Source organism: Anomalospiza imberbis, chromosome 2, assembly GCF_031753505.1.
Source record: "Anomalospiza imberbis isolate Cuckoo-Finch-1a 21T00152 chromosome 2, ASM3175350v1, whole genome shotgun sequence".
NCBI classification, from domain to species: Eukaryota; Metazoa; Chordata; class Aves; order Passeriformes; family Viduidae; genus Anomalospiza; species Anomalospiza imberbis.
This window is the reverse complement of record NC_089682.1, coordinates 115728399-115751107: the sequence shown is the minus strand read 5'-3', so window position 1 is coordinate 115751107 and position 22709 is coordinate 115728399. Positions and strand designations below refer to the sequence as shown.

Genomic DNA, 22709 nt, shown 5'->3' with positions numbered 1-22709 from the left:
ATTTCATTACAGGTGGAGATGTGGAGAAAGATCCTGGGCTGGTGTTTGCGGGGATGTTTTGAGCCACCTCATGTTTCCGTCTGACTCAGTCCATTTTGTGTGTGTGTTCCATGCAGGCTGTCACGATTTGTCTTATCTGTAAGGTCGTGGGCCACAAGACACTCACACCATGAAGACCAAAGGCCTGATTCTTTCCTGGAACGTATCAGGGGCCCAGAGCTCGTAGAGGTGTCCACCAGGCAAAGCAACATCCGCTCCTTCTTGGCTGCCCGTGAGCGGCCCGGGGCAGCAAACAGGTAGGAAGACGTGTATATACTTCAAGTGAAGATGACTGAGGTTATCAGTTTTCTTGGTACTTAGGACGTAAGTTGTATTTTAAGAAGGAAGTAAGGAGCTTAGCATGGGAGATGAACAGAGTATCCTGCCCAGGAATCTTCTCTTAACTCAAGTATTGCACTTTCAACACACTTTCTGTTTCCTCCTCAAACACACTGTGACCAAGATCTTGAAGTAAAGGATTTTGATCATGCTGCTTCAGGCAAAATAATGTCTCAGAACTGGAATTTTATCATACGCAACTTGATATTCTAAACCGCTCTCTGCTGAGGAGAATGCAATTTCTATTTCAAGAATCTAAGATGTTTCTACTTTTGGCTTTTCAGGATCTTAATGTGCATTATCTGCAAGTGTTAGGAAATTCTAAAGAAGCAGTTGTGCAAAATGTGTAATTGCTTTGTTATATCTACTCAGAAGTCCATCTGATAACATTACAGAAAGTTTCTGATGCAGAAATGACAAAATCATTTGGATGCTGACTTCACTTATTAACACATATGTGGTCTTTGGTATGGAAGGCAGTTTCAGTCTTAATTTTTTCCCACTAAAACAAAAGAGAAACCTTTATGTGTTTACAGTTCTTTGACGTGATGAATTATTATTACTCTATAAATATATGGTGTTTTAAATTTAAACTCCAGCTAAAATAGGAAAATGAAATACCAAGACAAAAGCTGACTTTCTGTTTGGCATTAGGCTTTGAAGCAGAGACTCCTGTATTTTCATAATCAAAGACTGGTAGGTAAGCAAGTAATTAGTTTCAAAAATCTCAGCAAGCAATTCAGATTAAAGCAAAAACCTTTGAAGGTCTGTGCATTACACAGGTTACTTGGATTTGTTGTAGTCCAGCATATTATCTTCACTTAATCTGCTTCTTAGAAATTCATCTCAAGAGCACATTTTATTGAATTAGCCAGACTATTGCCTGATTTCTCAGGTGCCTGGATCAGTAGCAACTGCAGATGGGAAGTAATTAGAGAGAACAACATTGATCATGGGCCAACAAACCTCTGCATAAGGCTATTTGAAATTAATTTGAGGGCATCCATCCTTGCCTTCTCAGTTTTATGCTGTTGCTGCTTGACAGTAACTCTCAGTTGTTGGATCATGAAGGCTTAATTCTGCAGCAGTGGGTAGGTATGCTTATTACTTATCCACAAGCCTTGACACTGCATCTGTGAAGAGGGCTTGAAAGGATTGAAGAAAGCTTAAAATAGTAGCCCAGTGAGTACAGGGCTAAAAATAGTGAGGTGCATCTTGCCATGCACTAATATGCCTAAGAACAGGCTTCAGGCATCAGATGTGGTCACAAATGTGTATGCCAGGCACATGACAGAAAGGAACTGGTGCCTGGAAGCAGTTATGCAAAGGGGCTTATCACAGCAGTCAAAATTGACCTTGCTAATCTTATCAGTGCATATGTGGGAAGCTCGTGAGTCCATCTGTCATGTCGGTAAACATGTGTGTGAAACGCCAGCAGCCTTTACTTACACTCTTTAATGTGTTTTATTTAACTTGCTTGCAGTCACTGGCCCTTGGCCAGGTTCAATGTCAACTTTAGCAACAACACCAATGAAGAGTAAGTACTGTTAACTTCCAAAGACCTTTCTACTACCAGCACCTTCTCTTTTTCCCTATCCAGCCTAAGCCTTTCCTAAGAGTAGTTTTATTATAGAGAAAGGTCTAGTTTTCTTAGTATGAAAAACATCCTTTGTGCTTCCCGTGAACTTCTTTTTGTCTGGAGTTACCCCTTCCTCTTGAGGAGTGAATTTGACTAAGCATTTGGTCCCTACCTTCTGTAGTTCAGCTGGCTGATTTTACTGCATTACCAATTGATGCATTCATTTTTCAGTTTTTAAATGAGATTCATGTGTACATTTTCTAATAGTGGTTTTCCTCTTTTAACACACTGGTCCCTTTTTGCAAATCAAGTGCCCCAAAAATTTCGGGTTGTCAAATGAGAAGTGGATACTGACGAGGGCACCAAAACCCATTTATATGTCCATCTTTTAAAAGTGTGTGTTTCAGTTTCAGGAGGTACTGTTGTTTTAGAGAGAGTGACAGGGCCACCATAATAAGGCTGGTTGCCACCGAATGTCTGACGGAAGCTGTCCTTTTGAGTTTATTTTATATAATTGACAAGCTGTTTCACAGTGTTACACCAAAGAGAAATTTATTAAATAATGTGAAGAGCTCCTGTAATTTAAAATCACCCAACATCAATGTTTGTTGCTTGTCGTAAACCACAGCAATCTGAAGACATATCTGCTCTTTAGTAATCCAGCAACAGATCTGTTCTCATGCATAATGATAGTAGGTTATTTTCATTGCTTTCCAGATGAAAACAAAAAATTTAGAAGTAATCAGTACATCTTCTGATTGTGTCAGAAATACTTCTAGAAAACTCTTGTTTTTTTTTTTTCCCTCCAAATAATTTTATCATAGGATAGTTTAAACTGTACTTTTTAAATGATGCTGCAAAACCTTTGTGCACATAGCTGAGCAAGAGATCTTCCTGCTCCTACAGCAACTTTTCGGTTTGGTTTGTGTAACTCCTAGTCCAAAGGAATATCTGTGTGCAGTGAACAGCGACAGAAATATGCAGACTTTTATTTAGACTGATAGAAGTGCTATCAGCTTGGAGCCGAGCCTGCTAGATGGAGCCCAAAGGACTGGTCAGGACAGAAATACTTCTGCCTTACTCTGTTTCTCACAATGATTCAGGTACCTTGGGCAAAACTTTCATCCTTTCACTGTTTCGTTATTTTTAAATGAAGACCTGTCTGTCTACCTGCCCAACAGTCTGAAACATACTTGATTTGCAAAGTACTTGACAGATGAGAAATGCAAGTATTTGAGTCATTCAAAGACTGTGACTGTTTTTATAAGGGCTGATGAAGTAGATTTCTAAGTCTACAGCTGCACACAGCTTAGAAAGAGCGTGGATGCTGCTGTGTTGGGGTCAAAGAGGACAGACACAAGCTGTTTTATTAGTTACTGGATTCCAGTTTACTCAGCGTTGCTGGTAAAGAAAAGGAAATGTGGACTTTTCATTATGTTAAAGACCTAAGTGTGCCATGTCTTGGGGAACTGTACATGATGCTTTCAGGTCTTCAGTTATGGCCACCATTTTCCTCTGAGTGACTTCCAATCAGACTGCAGGTAGATGTGAGTGTGATACATTGGGAGTTACCACAACAGAAAAATAAACAGAGGCAACATGAATGGAAGAAACTCATTTACGAAGGGTACCTGTAGTTGACAGATGAGTTTGCAGGAGATCTCAGGCCAGAGAAAAATAAGTGTTGGCATTAGATGCTCTGTGAAATAAAATTTTTTCACTTTTTAACGAAACGTGAACATAGGAGGGAGTTGGAATTGTCAAAATATTCCCTCTAAGGTTCACCACCACTGAGACTTTTTGACTGATTTTCGATCTCAGCCTACTTTTCCCTGCATAATAAGATCCACAAATGCACAGGTGGCCCTCCCCTTTGAAAATTCTGTTTACTGGTAGCTCTTCCATTCTGGTAAGAATGCCAGGCATTTGAAATATTGAGGAGCTACATTAATGCTAACAACAGCAACTGTGCATTTGCCTTTAGATCAGACACCGTGCATGGTAATCTGAAATGAAATCTTGACATGTTTTTTAAACAGGAAGGAGTTTTGGGGGCAGATTGGAAAAATGAAGCAGTAAAGTTCTGGACAGTCAGTCCAGAGAAATAAATTCTTGAGAAGCAGTCACTGCTGTATAGGAATCAGCCTTGGTAAATGAAAATCTCTTTCTTGCATTTGAGATGCAAATAGAAAGAGAAGATCAGTCAATGCAAAGGTTTTTTCTCCTCCAATTCTCCTCCCTTGTACTGTGTAATTTTGAAGGTGTCAGTGGTCTTGGTCAGCCTGGTAGGTATTTCCTTGTGTGTGGCAGAGTGTGGGATCTTGGTGTTTTTTTAGCAAATGAGTCTTGGCTTTTCCAAAGTACACTGTGGTGGTGCATCACTGTGGAGATGTCTACGTGTAAGAACTGGAACAGGTGCTCATTGCTGATCGGTGAAAGATGCTACTATCTTAAAACTGGTGGCTGTCATCTCCTTTGGAGCTCTTTCTCCCTGTATCAAGCGCTTTCCTAGATGTGATTGCCATTCACAGCACAGCCCTTTCTGGCCTGAGCAATAAGAGCAGGTGTGCACGGGAAGCTCAAGTCCTGTAAGCAGCACTATTACATACTCTGTCCTCGCTGTGGGATGTTGCTGTCATTAAACTCATTTGTCCTTTCTTGACACCAGTGCCAAGGGAGACTCAGACCCAGTCTTGGCAGTTCAGAGGAGAAAGCAGAGCTCCCATGGGAGCAGGAATTCATGGCTTTCCTTCAAAGCAGACGTTATGTGTGGGGAGTGTTGTTACCTACACGCTGTGGTGTAGGGAACACTCTTAGGCTTTTCTGTCTGAGGGGGACATTTTCTGCCTCAGGGACTAGAAATGTTCAGATAAAAAAGAAGGAGATCTCAGATGATGGATTTTCTGCTTGTGCAAGTGAGCACCATTCTTCACAACACATTGTATTATTCTTGACCAAGGCATGTAGCAAATTAGCTTTAAGATTGTCAGAATTTCGAGAAAGATGTTAACTTCCTGTAGGTTTGAAAAGTATTTGTGGGCCTGTCTGCCTATGTGAACATATTTCAAGATTCTTCTGTTCAGAGAAACCAAAGAATGGGGCAATTCAGATCCAGAGGTGATTAATTAATTAAGATTTTGCTAGTTTTATAGAACCATGAGTGGAGATTCATCCTCATTTTTTATAATTACTGTGAAAGCTTCAGACAGTCATGTTGAGGTTTTGGCTGTGCAAAGAATGTTGAAAGTTTGTTAAGCTATTTCACATTCTGTTATCATTTGATAGGTTTCTTTTTAAGTGTCTGGGTTCTTAAGAGTCAATCAAACTGAAAGCAATTACTTAAAATCAGCCTGGTACACTGATGTCTGAAAAGGTCAAGAAGGTGTGAGTGAATAATGCAGAGAATCAGCCAGCTGGTTACCTGATGTGATAGTGTGGTGGTGTGAGGGTGAGAGGTCTCAGCCTGAGAACCCTTTTTTCCAGTTGGATCCCTTCCCTACTCTATCCGGAGTTTAGAATAGTTTCCTAAACCTCCACCCTCTCCCTTAACTGCTCAGCATTGGTAATACTGCTAAGCCTTGTATTGTGTTGTACAGCAAAAAGGAAGACAAGAAAGAGGTTAAAGAGGAGAAAAAAGAGGAAAAGAAAGAGGAAAAGAAAGAGGAAAAGAAAGATGACAAAAAAGATGACAAAAAAGATGATAAAAAAAAGGAAGAGTAAGTATAAAGAATGAATGTGTGATTGTTACATGTCTCCTACACTACAAAACATGGTATAGCATTTCATTGTAACTCTTTTACAGTTGTTGTTCTGTAGACTGCAGATTCTTAGCCTGTCAAATCTTTAATACATTTTCCCCTTTGAGAAGTTTTCACCTGCTCAGCAAAGTTGTGTCTTGAAGACCTGTGTTCAGATCTTTCAGAAACAGCTTCCTGTGTCACTAAAAGGGAATTGAGCTACCTCTGGTCACTTTGAGTTGAAGATCACTTTTCAATTATGACAACACTTTAGGACAGCAGCCTGCTTTGCAGAGCTGCACAGACTTTTCATTGTTCCAGAATTTCCATAACGATTCAGAGCAGATGAACCAAAAGTCTGGTTCATCTTACCGTGTAGAAATATCTTACATGAAGAAAATTAAAGGTTTGCTAATAAGTTTACTTATTTCACTGACTAGTTATTTAATTACTTAATATGGTGCAGTTCATTGCTAGTGATCACTAAAATTTGCTTCTGTTGGCTAGGGGATGGTGTATTTCTCCAACAAAATGAGGTAATTTGAATGCTTTTGACAGAAATGGATCCTGTTCTAGCTTTGTTCCCCTAAAGCTGACCCAAATATAGCACAATTTACTATTACCAGTGATTAAAAGTAACAATGATGGCAGACAAAAAGAGAATGCACTTGATGCATTTCACAGTGGAAGAATACGTTACAGTGATATACTGTAGGTTTATATGTATATATATGGTGGCTATATAGACATGAGGGCATTCCAGATGGAATCTGATTGATCTCAAGATCTTTATTCATGAAAGCTTTTAATTTTTTTTTTCCAGTTACAAAGCCTTTTTCTAAGCACTCTCTTTGGCTTTAATTACTAGGTAGTGAAACTGTGAGGTTTGCAGTAGCCTAGAGTGTTTTAAAACATCTAGTTAAAGAAAATTAGTGTTTTACTGTATACAAGGTAGTATACTCTGACATATAATGACATATTTCACGGTCACCAGTTTTGAGGTGGTGACCAGTTTTTTAGAAGAAATGGTTTAAAACCAGTAATGAAGATGGTAAAGTAAATACTTTTTAGATTAAAGCTGCTTCCTTTACTCACATTGCCTGGATATTCAGCTGACAGCAATGGCAATGCCAGAAATACACACAGATTTGAAATAAATTATCATTACATTTTAATATATTTGCTTTCTTGGAGATTAGGAAAAGTCCCACAAATACATATTCAAGCATTGCCTGGTCAAATATTCTGCATGCTATTATACAGTCCACAGATCACAGTTTTACTGTGCAAAAAATAATTTTGCAGCTATGGGCCTCAAATCCACTGATGCATATCTCCTCTGATTACAAACCTAACTGCTCTCTATTCCATGTCAACCTTTCTCATGGAGGAGGTGGGCATTTCTGAGCATACCCTGTGCCATTAGCCATGCTGTTCTTCGAATCTTTACGTCTCAGGCCTGTATGCTTCCTTTAGCATCACTTCCTCACTGTGGATGTGTGAAATTTGCCTTTGACAAAGACGTGTTTCAGCTCTAGTCACACACACTGCATGTGCATATGCACACAGAGTTTCTTACTTGTACAGACATGTTTTACTTGTTCAAATGCATGCTTATACAGTCATTTCCATAATAGAATTTGCTAAAAAGCAATAATTAGCCTGCACAGGAAGGCTCTTTCTCTAGCAATGAAATGTAACCTTCTAATTGGAGTGATAATAAGAAACATTTAACAAGTAAATTTTTTTCAGTGTGGGGCTTAATACAGAATGCTGTGGGTTTCAGCCTGGGAGATATGAATGTCTGTGTTTTTCTTTCCACTCTTATGTACTTTTTCCAAAGCTGGGTCAACAAAGAAAGAGAGCTTGTCAGATGGGATGCCTGGTATCTCATCTGCACTGTCTGCATGGATACTTTCTCTTCTCAGCCAGCTGTGAGTTCGTGGTGAAATGAGCAGCCTCAAGAAGAGGGAAATACAGCAGGTTGCTTGCTTACATTTCCAATGTAAATCTGCATGTTTTACTTTCCAGGCAGAAAAAGGAGGTCTTTGTGATAGATCCTTCAAGCAATCTGTACTACAACTGGCTGACTGTAATTGCAGCACCCGTGTTCTATAACTGGTGTATGCTAGTGTGCAGGTATGGATTTAAGTTAATAACAAGTTCACATTTCAATCATTATGTTTCCTGTGTAAATCCCCCTCTCATCTCCCTGCAGTGTCTTTTGAGTGACTTACCCAGAAGGTTTACAGTTCATACGCCCTTAGGGATGTATGATATGCGTACCACTGGGAATAGATTGCCAGTGTTTCTTTTTTTTTTTCTTTTCCTTTTTGTCTAAAAGCAGGTGGATGTAACTTGCAGTGAGTGTCCTCATGAGCGCTGGTGTGGCCTTTGTGTGCCACCTGCCGGCTGGCAGCTGAGCTGTGTCCTGGCCACTGCATCCCTAAGCACTGCCAGGGATGAGGGCTTCCCACCAGCCAGGAGAGAGCAGAATGGAGGCATGTGGGCAGTGGTGGAACCTCTTAAATTCATAAAATGCATCCAAAGGATGCTCGAAGGGCAGGAAGATATAACTCAAGCATTTCTTTTCCATGGTAGAATGTAGAAATCAGTTTCAGTGAAAGTGATGGAGACCTGTAGAAATGGTTTCCTTACACTGTGTAAGATGGTAGGGAGAGATGAGGATGCCTTGCCACTGAGAAGCAAATCTTTTATTTGGGAATTATCTTCATGGAGATGTGTATCCCGTGAAATCTGATGCACTTTCAATTGTAGGGATATGTGTAATCCTCCATAAGTGCTCTCCTGTGGCATTTATGTGTTTGAGTTTTATTTCTGTCCAGAACACCTTTGAATTCTGAAAGATCTTGGTGTCTGTTTGGACATAGCTCTAGTGTACAGATGTCTGGACAGGGAGGTATGCTGTAATATTTCTGTTCCAGAAATGTGCACTAACATGCTGCTAGGGCATGTAATGCAGGTACTCGGCTTATGCAGTTGGCATAATTTATTTTTATTTTAACTTTCTTTCTTTAGAGCCTGCTTTGATGAGCTACAAATGGACCATGTTAAAATGTGGCTGTTCTTGGATTATCTCTCGGATACTATCTATGTTATTGACATGTTTGTCAGGTTCAGAACAGGTGAGTCTTTCTGGGATTTTACAGTGTTTCAAATACTGCATATATATAAAGGATGGAAACAAAAATCCCTGTGGGGCATGACCACTGTAATATCCTGTCAGAGTACAACAGTGGGGGCTTTCGGGAGATGAAGCATCTGATGAGCTTGGATTTTTTAAGGCGATACATTCCAACACTTGCTCTTCACTTGTCTCTAAATTCAGTTCTGTCAGTAATAGGCATGCCAGATGCTGAGTGCACAGCCACTGTAACAGGCTGTGTGGGTAAGGGACAATGGGGCACTTGGGGCAGGAAACCAAGTGCACCCCACAAGTGCTGTTTTCTTCACCAAGCTGTGCAGCATCCTGGTCAGAAGTGGTTACTGAGTTGGTCAAGTGCTAGACCTGGCACCTGTCTCAGCCTTCAGTCTGCGGTCCTATGCCTGGAACGGCATTGCGGCCCCTCTGCCACCATCTGTGCTTCCTGCAGCCTCTACAAGGTCCTGGCAGCATTTCCCAGCCTGCTGATGGGATAGGGTTAACCCAGGAACCTCTGCTTAGGCCCTGCCTTCCTGCAGGAAATGGGAGCCCAGAGGATCTGTGAGGGCTATGCCATGCTATGCGTGAAGTGGTTCTCTTCAGCTTCTTGTCCTGTTCCTGTAATCCAGGCAGGCTGAGATTCCAACCTTAAAGTGGTATCTGTTTTAAACTGAGCAAGGTCATAGTATAGGCCTAAGCAATGCCGTACAGTGATCTGTGTCACCGAGTTACTGAATAGTCCTTGATGCACTTTGGTGCTTGCACTTTGGTCCATGCCAGAGAGCACCCAGTGTGTGGGGACAGCTAGGAGGACAGCAGAGGTTGGGTGTTGTTCACGGTGTTTTTGGAGAGGCCTGGAAGAGCTGACATGTGAATAGAAGCTCTCATAGTAGCTGGTCTTGGGCCAGAAAACATCTCCTGTCTCATTCTCTTCACTGGTACAGGCACAGCTTCAAAAAGTCCCTTGAAAGGGTCCAAAACAACACTGATTTAAAAATGAGAGTAATTTTAAATCTTTCATTTTAACATCTTACCCATTTTTATCTATTTATTTATTTAAAGTTGTGCTGACAGCTTGATTTTAATTATGGCCTGTGACAAGTTGTAAACATAATTACAAGCTGGGCTAAAAATGCTGTCATGTGGGAAGCACACAACCCATGGCAAGCCAAAATCTTAAACTTAGCAAGTACCTTGTTCAACAGGAAAGTCAGTTTCAGGTACCAGCCGAAATCACAAGAGTGCTGTATTCGGGGCAGGATGGGGAGGGGTGTTCATCCTCTTTGTGTACTTAAAATGTCAGCTGTGCCAACTAAATTTACCTTCTGCAGTTACATCTGTTAATGTAATGAGAAAGAACAGAGCAGAAATTAGGCATGTCCAGGCAAAGCAAGTTATAAATTTCCATGGGCTGTCCTGATAATGATTATATGGCTGTTAAAGCCTGACTGGAATTTGAATTTTCAGGCCTGGCTTCCAGCTGCAGAATTGCTGGAGCTGTCTCCCGAATGCGTCAGTGCAGGTGTCTGCTGTAGTTCCAGGCACTCCAAGAAAGAAGTCGCTTCTTTTAGGTGGCAAAATCTTTGTAAACTCCCTGGCTCTGCCTTTGCCTGCTGCCTTTTCATGTGAGTCCGCAAGGTCCATGTGTCCTGGGGACAGAGGTCCTGGAAGCCTGTGGGGAAGAGTGAGACTTTCTGCTATCTGAGGGCAGGGTCTGCCTTGGAACTGAAATCTGGGTAGCCCCATGACTGCTCTATCAGCAGCTTCTCCATGGTGCATTTCTGTCTAGCTGCAGGGCCAGTTGGACTACCTTTCACCTGTTTGGTGACTGTGCACCATGAAACAGAAAAGATTCATGTCTCAGCAGCTGGTTGTGTTTAGCATACCCTGTGTTCTAATGCTTTCAAAAGATTTTACTGTAAGACTTTAGTTCCATAAGGGAACAAAAAGCCAAGAGATTTTATCTCCTTTAGGAGGAAGGTGTTTTCAAAGCTATTTTTCATAACTGTGTATCAGAAATGGATCAGTCTGGACAGCTTTTCTGTTTAGCTGCACAGCTAAAGGGCATATTTGACCACCTTTATCAGCAGTGTTCTGGGAGGCAACACATGCATGGCACAGGAACTACTTCCATTTGTAGTAGTGTCAGTTTGCAGATCCAAAGCCAGATACACACAAATAGATGTGGCATTTACAGATGAACCACACATTCCAGAAATACCATGCTGTGTAGGGCACTAAGAAATGCAGCTTGGTGTTCCTCAGCAGAGGCTTCCCTGAGAAAGCTACAGGGGCCTTGTAGATTGCTAAGGGGTTAGTAAAATGTGATAATCCGTGATACACGGAAATGTTTTGGTTTTTTCTCAGTGGACGTTTTCTCCTGAGTGGCCCAATGGGCTGACAGTTGGATATTTCCATTGCAATTGCAGCAAATATTTTGCAGTGCATAAGTTGTTCCTTGTGGAACATTTTTAATGTCCTCAGAGGCACAAAAGAGCACTGTGGCTGTACTGTCTGCAGCAAAGGTCTCTCACTGCAGTTTATATCCACTTGTAAATTTTTAAAATCTAATACTTTTCAAAGTCTTTGGAATGAAGAACTATTGATGTGTGAAAGGCTGCTTAGCAGCTCTCTCACTAGAAACACAAAGTGCAAACCAAGGAAAATCATGTCAGTTTTAACATTGGACACAAGAGGAAAAACATGAATTAGGTAGGTGGGTAACTGCATTTCTTTATCTCAAGGATATCTATATTGTTTGGAAAAAGTTTCCAACAATCTATTATACCTACTTATTCTTGGTATTTATTTTAAAAATATTCCACTCCTGTTTTATACACACTTGCTTAACTTGAGTTATGACTCATGCCAATGATTCATGAAAAATTAGACACTTGAATATCCCTCTTTTTTCGCAAAGATACTTAAAAGAAAAAGATACAGCTGTCGCAGAAAAGAGTGGAAAGCCTCGGGGTGATAATAGAGTCATTGTTCTTAGTCATTATATATCAGCTTTGAAACTTGATTGAAATATTTAAATATGCAATTAAATGACCTCAATATCTGTAAGCATAACAGTACAAATTTTAACATTCTTAGGCCTGAAATGTAAGTTACTCACTACTGTTGATGGTATTTTTATTCTAACAATTAAAATCTTTTTATTCTCTGAAGGCTTCCTTGAACAAGGCTTGCTAGTTCACGATGAGAAGAAATTACGAGAACATTACACCAAAACTGTGCAGTTCAAACTAGACGTGCTGTCTCTTGTGCCAACAGACCTGGCATATTTCAAGCTTGGTTTGAACTACCCTGAGCTCCGATTTAACCGCTTGCTGAGGATCGCTCGGCTCTTTGAGTTTTTTGACCGTACCGAGACCAGGACAAATTATCCAAACATGTTCCGTATTGGCAATCTGGTGTTATACATTCTTATCATCATCCACTGGAATGCGTGCATATACTTCGCGATATCGAAGGTGATCGGGTTTGGAACCGACACCTGGGTGTATCCCAACGTGTCTGTTCCGGAGTACGCGCGCCTGTCCAGGAAGTACATTTACAGTCTGTACTGGTCGACGCTCACGCTGACGACCATCGGAGAAACACCGCCCCCAGTGAAGGACGAGGAGTATCTCTTCGTCGTCATCGACTTCCTGGTGGGCGTGCTCATCTTTGCCACCATTGTTGGTAATGTTGGCTCCATGATTTCCAACATGAATGCTTCCAGGGCAGAGTTCCAGGCCAAAGTGGATTCTATTAAACAGTACATGCAATTCCGAAAAGTGACTAAGGATTTGGAAGCCAGGGTTATTAAGTGGTTTGATTACCTCTGGACCAACAAGAAAACAGTAGATGAGAAGGAAGTTCTCAAAAATTTGCCTGACAAGTTGAAGGCTGAAATTGCCATCAATGTCCATTTGGACACACTGAGGAAAGTGCGTATATTCCAGGATTGTGAAGCTGGACTTCTTATTGAGTTGGTGCTGAAACTGAAACCTACGGTCTTCAGTCCTGGTGACTACATTTGCAAAAAAGGAGATATTGGAAGAGAAATGTACATTATTAAAGAGGGAAAATTGGCTGTGGTGGCGGATGATGGCATAACCCAATTTGTAGTCCTAAGTGATGGCAGCTACTTCGGTGAAATCAGCATCCTAAACATCAAAGGTAGCAAATCTGGCAACAGGAGGACAGCCAACATTAGGAGTATTGGTTATTCTGATTTGTTCTGCTTGTCTAAGGATGATTTAATGGAAGCCCTCACAGAATATCCAGAAGCCAAAAAGGCTCTGGAAGAGAAAGGACGTCAAATTCTGATGAAAGACAATTTAATAGATGAGGAGGCAGCAAAAGCGGGAGCTGACCCAAAAGACTTGGAAGAAAAAATAGGACGACTTGAAGTAGCTCTGGATACGCTGCAGACTAGGTTTGCGAGGCTCATGGCAGAATACACTGCATCTCAACAAAAGGTGAAACAGAGACTTGCCAGAGTAGAAACCCGAGTGAAAAAATACGGTAGTGGCAGCTTATCAGTTGCAGAAGCAGAGGCTGAAAAACCTGAGGAGAAAAAGCAGTAATGGAGTATTTATATTTCCTCATTTATTGGAGAAAGTTGAATCACTGAAAGCCATAAATGTATGTAAATATGTGTGTGCATACATAGACATAATTATTTTTATATGAACTCAAGAGAATGGTTTTTAGCATTTTTAACTGAAGCAGTATTTTCTTGTAAATAGAACACTGTCACCTTTTCCTTGGGGGGAGATTTGGTCCAGCGCTTGGTACTTTTTTGTACTGAGAGTGCGCTTCTTACAAGTCATGCTCAGAATGTCTGTTGTGTTTGGTACCTGTAGGTCTTGACAAATTGTCTCTTCCTGCGCATTGTGTGTTAAGAAGGCATTGTACTTGAAGTAGATTATTTTTTTTTCTTTTTTAAGAGCTTAAAAAATGTTTATAGGGTACCCTGCTCTAACTTGCTACCTTAGTAGCCAATTAAATGTATGGATGGATGTCTGGGTTTCTCAAAATTCTTGTTCTTTCACAGTCTGTGCAAACAGTTGGACGATGGCTAAGCAGTGTCAGGCCATTGCAGTGTACCCTGCATGTGTCTGAAATAGCTGTGTGTTCAGATACTTTAGACTGACTCTCTCTAATGAGCTGGGCTCTGCACAAAGGACCATGCTGACAGAGTAGCAGTGCTCATTCATGTCCCTTCTGGCAGGGTCTGTGACAGCCATTGCTGCACTGCAACTGCTTCACCAGGGGAGAGAGCGGGATATGCTCCCTTCTTGTTTTTTTGGCCCAGTTCCATCTGCACTGGTAAAACCCTCACTTGGAAAGGAGTCTCCCTAAAGCTCACTGGTGGAAGGGTAACAGAGGAGAAAAGAGGGTCCTAGTATGTGCAGCTCCCCTTTGTAGGGTGCTGAGTGAACTCCCTGGCAAGTGGGCAATCCTGAGGGAAGCTACTGAGAAATCCCATGGGCTGGCCAGGCAGGCTGTCACTGCTTCCAGGCAGCTTGCTCCTACAACTTCTGCAAGGTTTTCTGCAAGGCAGGGATAACAAGCCCTGTGTTCCAAAGTCATTCTGGTCACTTATGCCTATGTTTTCTTCCTTTTATTTCTTCTAAGGATGTCTCCTCCATCTCCCTTTGCTGTTTTTCTCCAAAGGCCATCTTTTCTCCAAAGTAGTTGTCACACTACCTTGTTTCTATTAGTTAGGGACAATGCAGAAGATACTAGCTTTCATTTTTTGCTGTACAGTATTTTGCTGTCATGCAATTTTCCCTATGTTACTTTCATCCTCTCACTGGCTTTTGAAAAGTATGGAGTAGCAGAGGCTGTTCAGCATGTATGGCATGGGATCCTCCAGTGGCATTAGGTATTACTATGGGCAGTGTTCTGACTTTAGTTGTCCTTAGGCCTGACTTATGACAGCATCTGGGATCAATGACCTGTTGGAAAATTGGTGAGAAACACACTGAGAAGAGGGTGGTTTAACTGGGTGACAGTGGAATGAAAAGAGAGTTCTGCTAAACTGAGTACATCTGCTGAGAGTAAGTCCTTGTCGCCAGGCAAGCAGCTGTTCCCTTCTTTTGACACTTCTGAGCCTGGTGAGGGAGACAGATCTGTCAGTGATTAAGGAAGGGAGCTTTGCCAGCAATACTGGCAAGGGGACAACTGGGTAGTAATGTCCACACATGGCCCTTGTCTAAACTCCTGTTATCGTTAGCGTAGAAGCCAGCTATCCTTACGGATCTTCCCTAGATTGGGCTTAACCTCTATTATCAAAATATCCACTGATTGTAATAAGTGGTTTGGAAAGTAGTCAAGATCTGTTTGTGGCCAGTGGCACTCAGGAGTATTGGTCCATCAGCTGAATCTTGTCCTTATTTTCTTTAAGGGCTTGAGAGAAATGGGGGAGCTCCAAGAGGCTGATTTTGGCAGGGGTGTAGTGCCCTTGGTCCCACCCAGAGGCAGGCAGGGCTGAGGTGGAGCTGGGCTCAGTGCAGGGTACCCCTGTGAGTACAGATGGTGCCATCACAGGCTGCTCAACTTACAACCTCCACCTTGTGACAGAGCCGGGTACCACACTTGCCTTGGCTGACATTCACTGGTGTGTGACTCAAACCCACTGTATCTGGTAGGGGTTTCACGCATATTGACATGTTCTCCATCAGTCATCATTCTCTGTAAATACCTAACTACCTACCCAACATAGCACACTTGTTCCACCCCACTAGATATATATATGAGTAAAACTGTTTAAAGTACTCTTTACCAAATTTATACCTGTTTAAAAACCCTAAAAAACACAGGACTGCGACTTTACCTGATGGATCAGAACAGCCTAATCTATCAATTAGATACATTTTTGCTCTTCCCTTTCCATGCCTCTTGATCTGGTTTTCATACGCCAGAAAAAGAGCATTTTGATGCTATTGGCTTCAGTCACTTTGAAACATACAGCTTCTGGCATGATGAAATCACATCCTTTGGCGTCTTTCATCTCTGTAAGATGTCTTTTTCCCTTCTTTAATGTGGCTACAGCATGTACATTAAAATATTTTGAGTAATATTCAAGCAACTTTGTGTTTTCTCTTACCTATATCCCTCCAGATTTTAGTGTTTCATGACCGACTTTGATCATGTCACCATTACATGGCCTGGAAAATTGTTACTGGAACAGAGATCTGGAGTGACAGAAAACTAAATGGGAATGGTGGTCGCCCCTCACTACAGGGCAGCTGGCACACAGATTTGGTCCTGGGCCCAGTTTTAACATCAATCCTGTGTTTGCAGGTATCACACAGGCACAGGATCCTGACCATTATGGCACTGCCCAAGGGGTGCCAGGTCCCATGGGGCACAGAGCCTGCCAGGCTCTTCATGCTGCTGCCACCTGTCTCCTGTCTTCCCCTTCCCAGCTCCAGGCAGGGTGGCACAGTGGGGACGGTGGCTTGTCTAGCAGAAATAAGTGTGTGCAGCTTTCTGCTACTTGCACACAGGTCACCTACCAAAAATTGCCTGGCACAGACTGGGCTGGGCTAGTTCTTCAACCCTACCACAAGAGAAAGCAAAGCATAGGGCAGTGCTTACAGAGCATTTGACCATAGGCCCTGACTCTAGAAATAGGTTTGATGGCCACACTGCTCACTTCACGTGGGCCTAAGAAGGTAGCCATGGGCTGGCACTGCTGCTCCAAACTGCCGGTGCTGAGTGAGACACCAGATGGGCAAAGTCTGCAAGGCTTGAACATCATCTGCTCCACATCCAGAAGGAGAGGAGAGGTGGTGCAGTGGCACACCATGCTCCAGCTGCTGCTCGGAGTGAGCTTTTCCAGGGAAAGGGTCTCAAGCCCTTTCAGACCCAGTATCCTGACAGCAAATGATCTCAGCCTTTCTCCTCTCTGAAGTTCTCTCAGTGCTCTCCCCATCCTTTTACCCTCATCCTCTGTTATTTTACTTTACAGATTTACAGCAGAAAACTGCCCTGGCAAATTCAATGAACTGGACGTCAGAAGCAGCAGTGACAGCAAAACAGCTCATGTATTTGTACAGACGAGGGTTGGGGTTTTCTTTACAGTGCAGCTCTTTCTTCAGAAACAGCCCAGGGAAGGTACAGTCATGCTTTTAAAACTCTTTTCGCCAAGGCATCAGCTTTAGAGTTTCATTCCTGCCAAATATTTTTTAATGTGCAATATGAGGGCTCTACTTTACATCAGAAGTCAAACTGCTCATTGTCCTTGCCCCCACAAAAGCATTAGTGCTTTCTCTGAACTGGTCCGTGTGTTGGTGGCTTTGGAAGACACACTCGTGTCTGTAGCACTGCTGACACCAAGGATGAGACATTCACAGGCCAAACCTAGGCCAGGATGTCCACTGAGGTGACACAGGTGGACTAAAGGAAAGCTACTCTTCACCCTCAAGATTTGCAAGATGACAGCATTTGCACTTGGCTTCAAGGTCCCCCCGCTCTTCTATTAATGTTTCCAACCTGGAACAAAGAATGAATCAAACCCTTGCCTATGTAATTCAGCATTTGCAAAAACACCTCATGTATCCCTGAGAGGAAAACGAATTATAAGCACTAAATGGATCTGGCAACTGTACCGACAGTTAAAGTGCAAGCTTTCAGTTGGGGCAGCTTTCCTAAGGAAAACCATCAGTCTGGGACTCCCCTCTACTCCCCAACCCCACTCACAGTCCAGAGCATCAGAAGGGTGCTTGAGGGGGGAAAACCACACAAACTCTGAGGAACAAGCTCTAGGGCTGAAGATGGTCAGGCCTTTTGTTTCTGAAATTCAGATTTTGCAATCATTTCCAGCTCACGAGGGCTGTGGCTGCTGTGGCAGCTGCCAGTTGCTCTTGCAGCTTCACTGCAGCAAATACAGTTCTGCTGTTCTGTGTTAACACTCCTCCCTCTTCCTTCCACACCCAGGAGCAAAGGGAGGAGGAAAGGCTTGCACTCTTTAAGCAGGTATTTAAGGATGAACACAAACGTTAGCTTTATTCCAGAAGCAGCAGCTCTCACAAATTTCCTTCATGAGAAGCTGGGAGATCACCTGGGTCCCTGCAAGGAGACTGCAGGTAGCAGTGCCAATGGCTCAGCTTCCATGGGCTGTCTTCCCAAGAGGCTGAGGACACCAGCCAGCTCTAACAGAGACCTCTTATTTGTACAGGTAAATCAGGGGTAGAGTACTAAAACCAGAAGTGCAGAAACATGGAAGGAATTTACTAATGGATGCTATTCCATTTTTCTTTCCTTAGCATTTGTTGTGCCTGGTACTAGCCTTTCTGTAAGAGGGCAACTGAAGAACACTAACATAGAAAATCAGGGAAAGCATGGCTGTATTCTAGAGTGATGGGCAGCTTGATGAATAGCTATTAATTTCTTAGCTTTTTGTTTGTTTTAATATGTAATTTCTGCAGCTTTCTAACAAGGAAAAAACCCCACACCGTTCTGTTCTTACTGCCAACAGTTACATCCCCTCATTGCCCTGGAAGGGGAACCACCCCAAAGCAGTCATGCCCAAGCAGCCCCTTCAGGTGAGTAGCATGGCAAGAACCCATGGGCACTACTTGCCTTTCCTGAGAGACAGAGAAGCACAAAACCATTTTTTTTTGTGTAGCCTGCCGTCAGGTCTGATAAACCAATCGTGCTGTAAAGATCTACTAATTTTAGGAGAACCAATTGCCAGTTCCTCATCAAAATACAAATATTTTACTTGCAGAATAGTGCAGATAATTAATCCAACTTCCTGCAGTGGGATTCCCACTGTTTTCAGATTACTTGTAAATTTAGGCTGTTTAAAGCAAGTTGTCACAGGTCCATCCAAAGCCTGGCACAGGAAAGGCTCTCTTACAGCAGCAGCTTTGGGTACTATCAGTGAAGGAAATGATCCAGAGGTGGGAATTTCAAGTTCTGACTATTGAAAACCCAATACCTCATCTCCTTGCAATAAAAGCTGCCTCTAACCACACTTGCATCAAGGTTAGTAAAAAAGCTTATGTCTAGCGGGACAAAGCTGCGGAGCTTTCTAGCAGAGCACCTCATGCCTTTCCAAACACATTGGTTGCCTCCACAGCTCATTTAGCCTGTCAGCCACAGCCAGGCTTCTCGGTGCATGGTTTGGCCTGAGCACTGACAGCACAGGGAAGGCTCATGGCTTAAGGCAGATGGACAAAGGAGCTGTCCCAAGCATAAACACTTTCAATTCAGGGCTTCAAGGCTGGCAGTTTCATTGCCATAACCTGACTGCACCAACTGTGAGCACTGGCAGCCCAAGAAGGGTAGATGTGGTGAGGAAGAAGAGGAGCAAGAAAAGAGCTATACAGCACCTCCGGGCAGCCTGGTGGCAGTTCAAAACCGCAGCCACCCCGGAGCAGGGGTGACGGATATGCTAGGCAAGGGAGATACCCAAAGCTGCTAGGTTTCCTGCCACCAGGGAAGGGAGGTTGGTACAGAAGGGGTGCTGCAATCTGGAGCCAGAGAGAGAAAGGAGACAGGGGAGCCCCTGTAGAGTTTTCTAAACTGATTTACACTTTGGTGGCCAGAAGGGGCCCAAGCCAGACTAATGGGTGACAGGAATGACACCAGAAGGGCATGTTCCCTCTCCCCAGCCACTGCCAGTGCTGAGCGCAAACCTGTTGTGCAGCATAGCAGAGCTGCCTACTCCATACAGGGTTTAGTCCTACACAGCTTCACTCTCACTTGGGCAGGACAAAGGGAAAATTTCAGAGCAAACTCAGGAGGTGCTGAGACCAATTAATACTGCCATCAGCCACTAGGAGACCCCAGAGGCTGTAATCATTCTCAGGATCCAAAATTCCCAGAGGAAAGGTGAAAAACAACAGAGTATGGCTGTTGGAGGCTCCCACCTTGCAGATGTTGGGAAGAAACTGTTGGAAGAGCCTTTTTACCACCCACAGCCCTGCAGCAGTGAGGCTTAGAGGCAGCAGGCAAATCATTGCCACCAAATGCCCCAAGGGTCATTGCTGGGCTGCAGCAGGACATGGTGTCCAAAAGTGCTGGCTCCAGGCCAGCCCTTGTTCTGCAGAAGCCAAGAGCACAAAAGAGAAAGAAAGGACTAATCCATCCTCTGAAGGTGGCAACAGAGGGCAGGGGTGGTCCCAGAGAGTTCCAAACCCAGGAAACCTTCCCTAAGGCTTAAACACTGAGAAATCCTCTCCTCCAAAATCAAAGCTAGCACACAAACTGTTTGGGATGACAAAACTTCTTGTCCAAACTGCTGCAGGTCTGGAGCAGGATTGCTTCTGAAAGGCCTGAGGATGTTGTCTGGAAGAACTCCTGGCACAGGAGCAATGCTCTCACCCAGGCTGGCTGCTGGCTACTACAGCTCAGGCAGAAAGCAGAGGCTGGGCTCCAGCCCTTACACCAAACGAGCCAGACAAGAATTTTGTTAGAAAGGATATACTCTTGGGGATTTTAGTTTGGGAATGAGACACTCTCGAGAGAGATTCAAGGTGTAAAAAAAAAAAAAAAAAAAAAACAATGCAAGAGCAAGAGCAACCCTTATCAGATGCTCACAAAGAGGTCTGTGTTGTGCTTTTAAAGGAAAGTACCCTTACTGGAGAGACCAAAATGTCATTTGTTTTATTTCAGGTGGCTTGCTACAAAATTCATAGTATTCTTCATGCATTGATGACAAAAATTAAAAATCAGTGTGCATGGCACAAGGGAGATTTTTGAGAACACCCTTCCATCTAGAAAATATTCTTGTGCCGAGTTTCCAATTTTTATTAAAATCAGTTATATTAGGAAACAAAACCCCTTCAATTGTAACGTATTGGCTTACCTGATCTTCATCCCTTGCTGCTCAAACACAGAGTGCTTGCAAAGGGAAATATTAAATCAAAGGTAGCAACACATGATGTATGGCAGCTCAACCTGGAACAGGGAAGTTCAGCTAGTTGCCTTTTCATGGCCATTTGCTCCTCAGCACTGTTACTCCCTCTGCTGTCTTATACAGGTCTGGAGGCAGAAGGTTGCAGTGGGAAGACAGTTTTAGAAGATTTTCTCTGTACATGACCCCAGTGGCAGAGCAGATACACCAGAGCCTTTGGTGATTTTAAGAAAGGCTTCATGTCAGCTTTGCATGTAGCAGTTGAGACACAAATCTCTGCAGTTTTTATCTTCACTTGACATTGGTCAGTCCAAGCTGTGAGCCAAGGCCACAGGAGCAGCAGGATCCCTGCACGTGCAGTTGTTTGCAGTTGACCCGTGCTGCCTGTCCTTTAAAGGGCAGAAGTCTAACTCCAGCAATTGGCTGACTTTCACAGTCAGCTCTGGTCTCATTTTTTAAGTCTCAAAACTATGCACAAACCTACCAAAAATAATGTAGGAGTTCCTAATGCAATCTTATTGTCCTAAAATAGAATAATGATTCCCATCCTCCACTTGCATCTCCAATGTCTTTGTCCCTAAAGACATTTCCCCACACAGAAATCCCAATAGGATCTATACTGTGCAAGACATCCATGAACACAAGCATACTAGACAAACTTCAGCTATTTATCAGAATCACTCTCTTGATGTATCCTACAAATACAGAGGAAAAGAACGAAACTACGCTTGTATATCTGCAATTAAAACCACCTTCCCACACACTTTTTACTTTGGTTAATGAAGAAAAACAATAAAAATCAACAGCTGAAGACATCTTCAGATGAAGCACTAGAGAAAAACACTACGACATTTCATGAGTTTTCCAAATGAATTCATCTGGGTAAGAAATGACCTGTTTAAAGACTAATGCCAGTATCAACTCATTACCAAAGCAGCATCCCTTCCATGATTCAGTATAAATTTTAATTTTTTAAAATTAATTTTATTAAGTCCCCAATGGTCTTATGAATTTTATGATACTTTAATTAAACTTTCAACTATGGACAAGAACTGCAAGTAACTTATCACAAACCCTTGTGACTCAGACTAAGCATCATAAACTCAGCTCTTGTTAGGAAAGGCTTGATTTTGAATATCTTAACTTGAAAGAAATTCCTGCTCCATCTTGCATGCTGAAATTATTTTCTGCATAATAAATAGAGCACGGCTCAAACATTCCACCCAATTCATATTTACCATAAAAACTCTTGAGGCAACCAAGAAACTCTTAATCCTCTTGTGAGAATAAAAATTTACCTGGAGGTAACTGGTTACAACAGTGCGACGGAAACACCTTAAAGCTGATGATGTGGGGATTGTCCTCTTCCAGAACATCAGCAGCATGGAAACCTGTGTCCAGTTCCCTGCTTCACAGAGCAGAAGCCCAGGCAGGCACCTGGGCAGCTCACACTGCAGCTCCCCGGAGGCTAAGCCCACTAGGTCCATCACACCCGTGTGGTGTCAGATGGGACAGGAAGCTTCTGCTCCAGCAGTGAAGCCACTGTTAGATGAGAGGCATGGACTGACTAACATGGAATTCCTTGGAGCCCTGGGCTCATTTCAGCATCAGCTTTCCTCAGAATGCAGGGCTGGAGGGGACTGCCACCATCCTGTCTCAGGCTGCTGCTTGCCAAACGGAAGACAAGCCCAGTGAGAAGCACAAAACACTATTCCTTAGTTAACGGAACTATGCTCGCTGCTGACAGCTGTTCCTGAAATCTTTTTTGCAAGAAGCAAAAGCTTTGATCTTTTAAAAGGTGATACTCTGTTTACACAGCATTATGTGCTAACATACCTCCAGAGCTAAGCAAAACCATTTCTTCACTGCTAATTGACTCTGAAACAGTGTCACATTAAGATGATACTTTTCAGGGCATTACTTCTCTTGCACTACTATAATTTTTGAAGCATGTGATGGTAGAATACACAGCAGCCTGATGGC

The 22709-nt window shown here is 42.8% G+C and overlaps 1 protein-coding gene and 1 long non-coding RNA gene across 4 annotated transcripts in view; one reads left to right on the top strand and one right to left on the bottom strand.

The window, feature by feature from the left end:
* CNGA3 (cyclic nucleotide gated channel subunit alpha 3) overlaps window positions 1–13874 on the top strand; it is a 28509-nt gene extending 14635 nt beyond the window's left edge. The window contains exons 4-9 of one of the 3 annotated variants that reach the window (XM_068182689.1): window positions 117–296; window positions 1862–1915; window positions 5554–5673; window positions 7726–7833; window positions 8734–8840; window positions 12032–13874. In XM_068182689.1, the coding sequence (XP_068038790.1) occupies window positions 117–296; window positions 1862–1915; window positions 5554–5673; window positions 7726–7833; window positions 8734–8840; window positions 12032–13437 (1975 nt within the window). In that variant the 3' untranslated portion in view covers window positions 13438–13874. The remainder of the gene's footprint in view (window positions 1–116; window positions 297–1861; window positions 1916–5553; window positions 5674–7725; window positions 7834–8733; window positions 8841–12031) is intronic. The other 2 variants (XM_068182690.1, XM_068182691.1) reach the window with 2 other exon arrangements.
* A 656-nt stretch (window positions 13875–14530) lies between these two features.
* On the bottom strand, window positions 14531–19705 carry LOC137469700 (uncharacterized). Its single transcript, XR_010996653.1, has 2 exons — window positions 19574–19705; window positions 14531–17356 (listed from the first exon to the last, which is right to left on the bottom strand). It is a non-coding gene; the product is annotated as an uncharacterized lncRNA (long non-coding RNA).
* Window positions 19706–22709: the final 3004 nt, after the last annotated feature.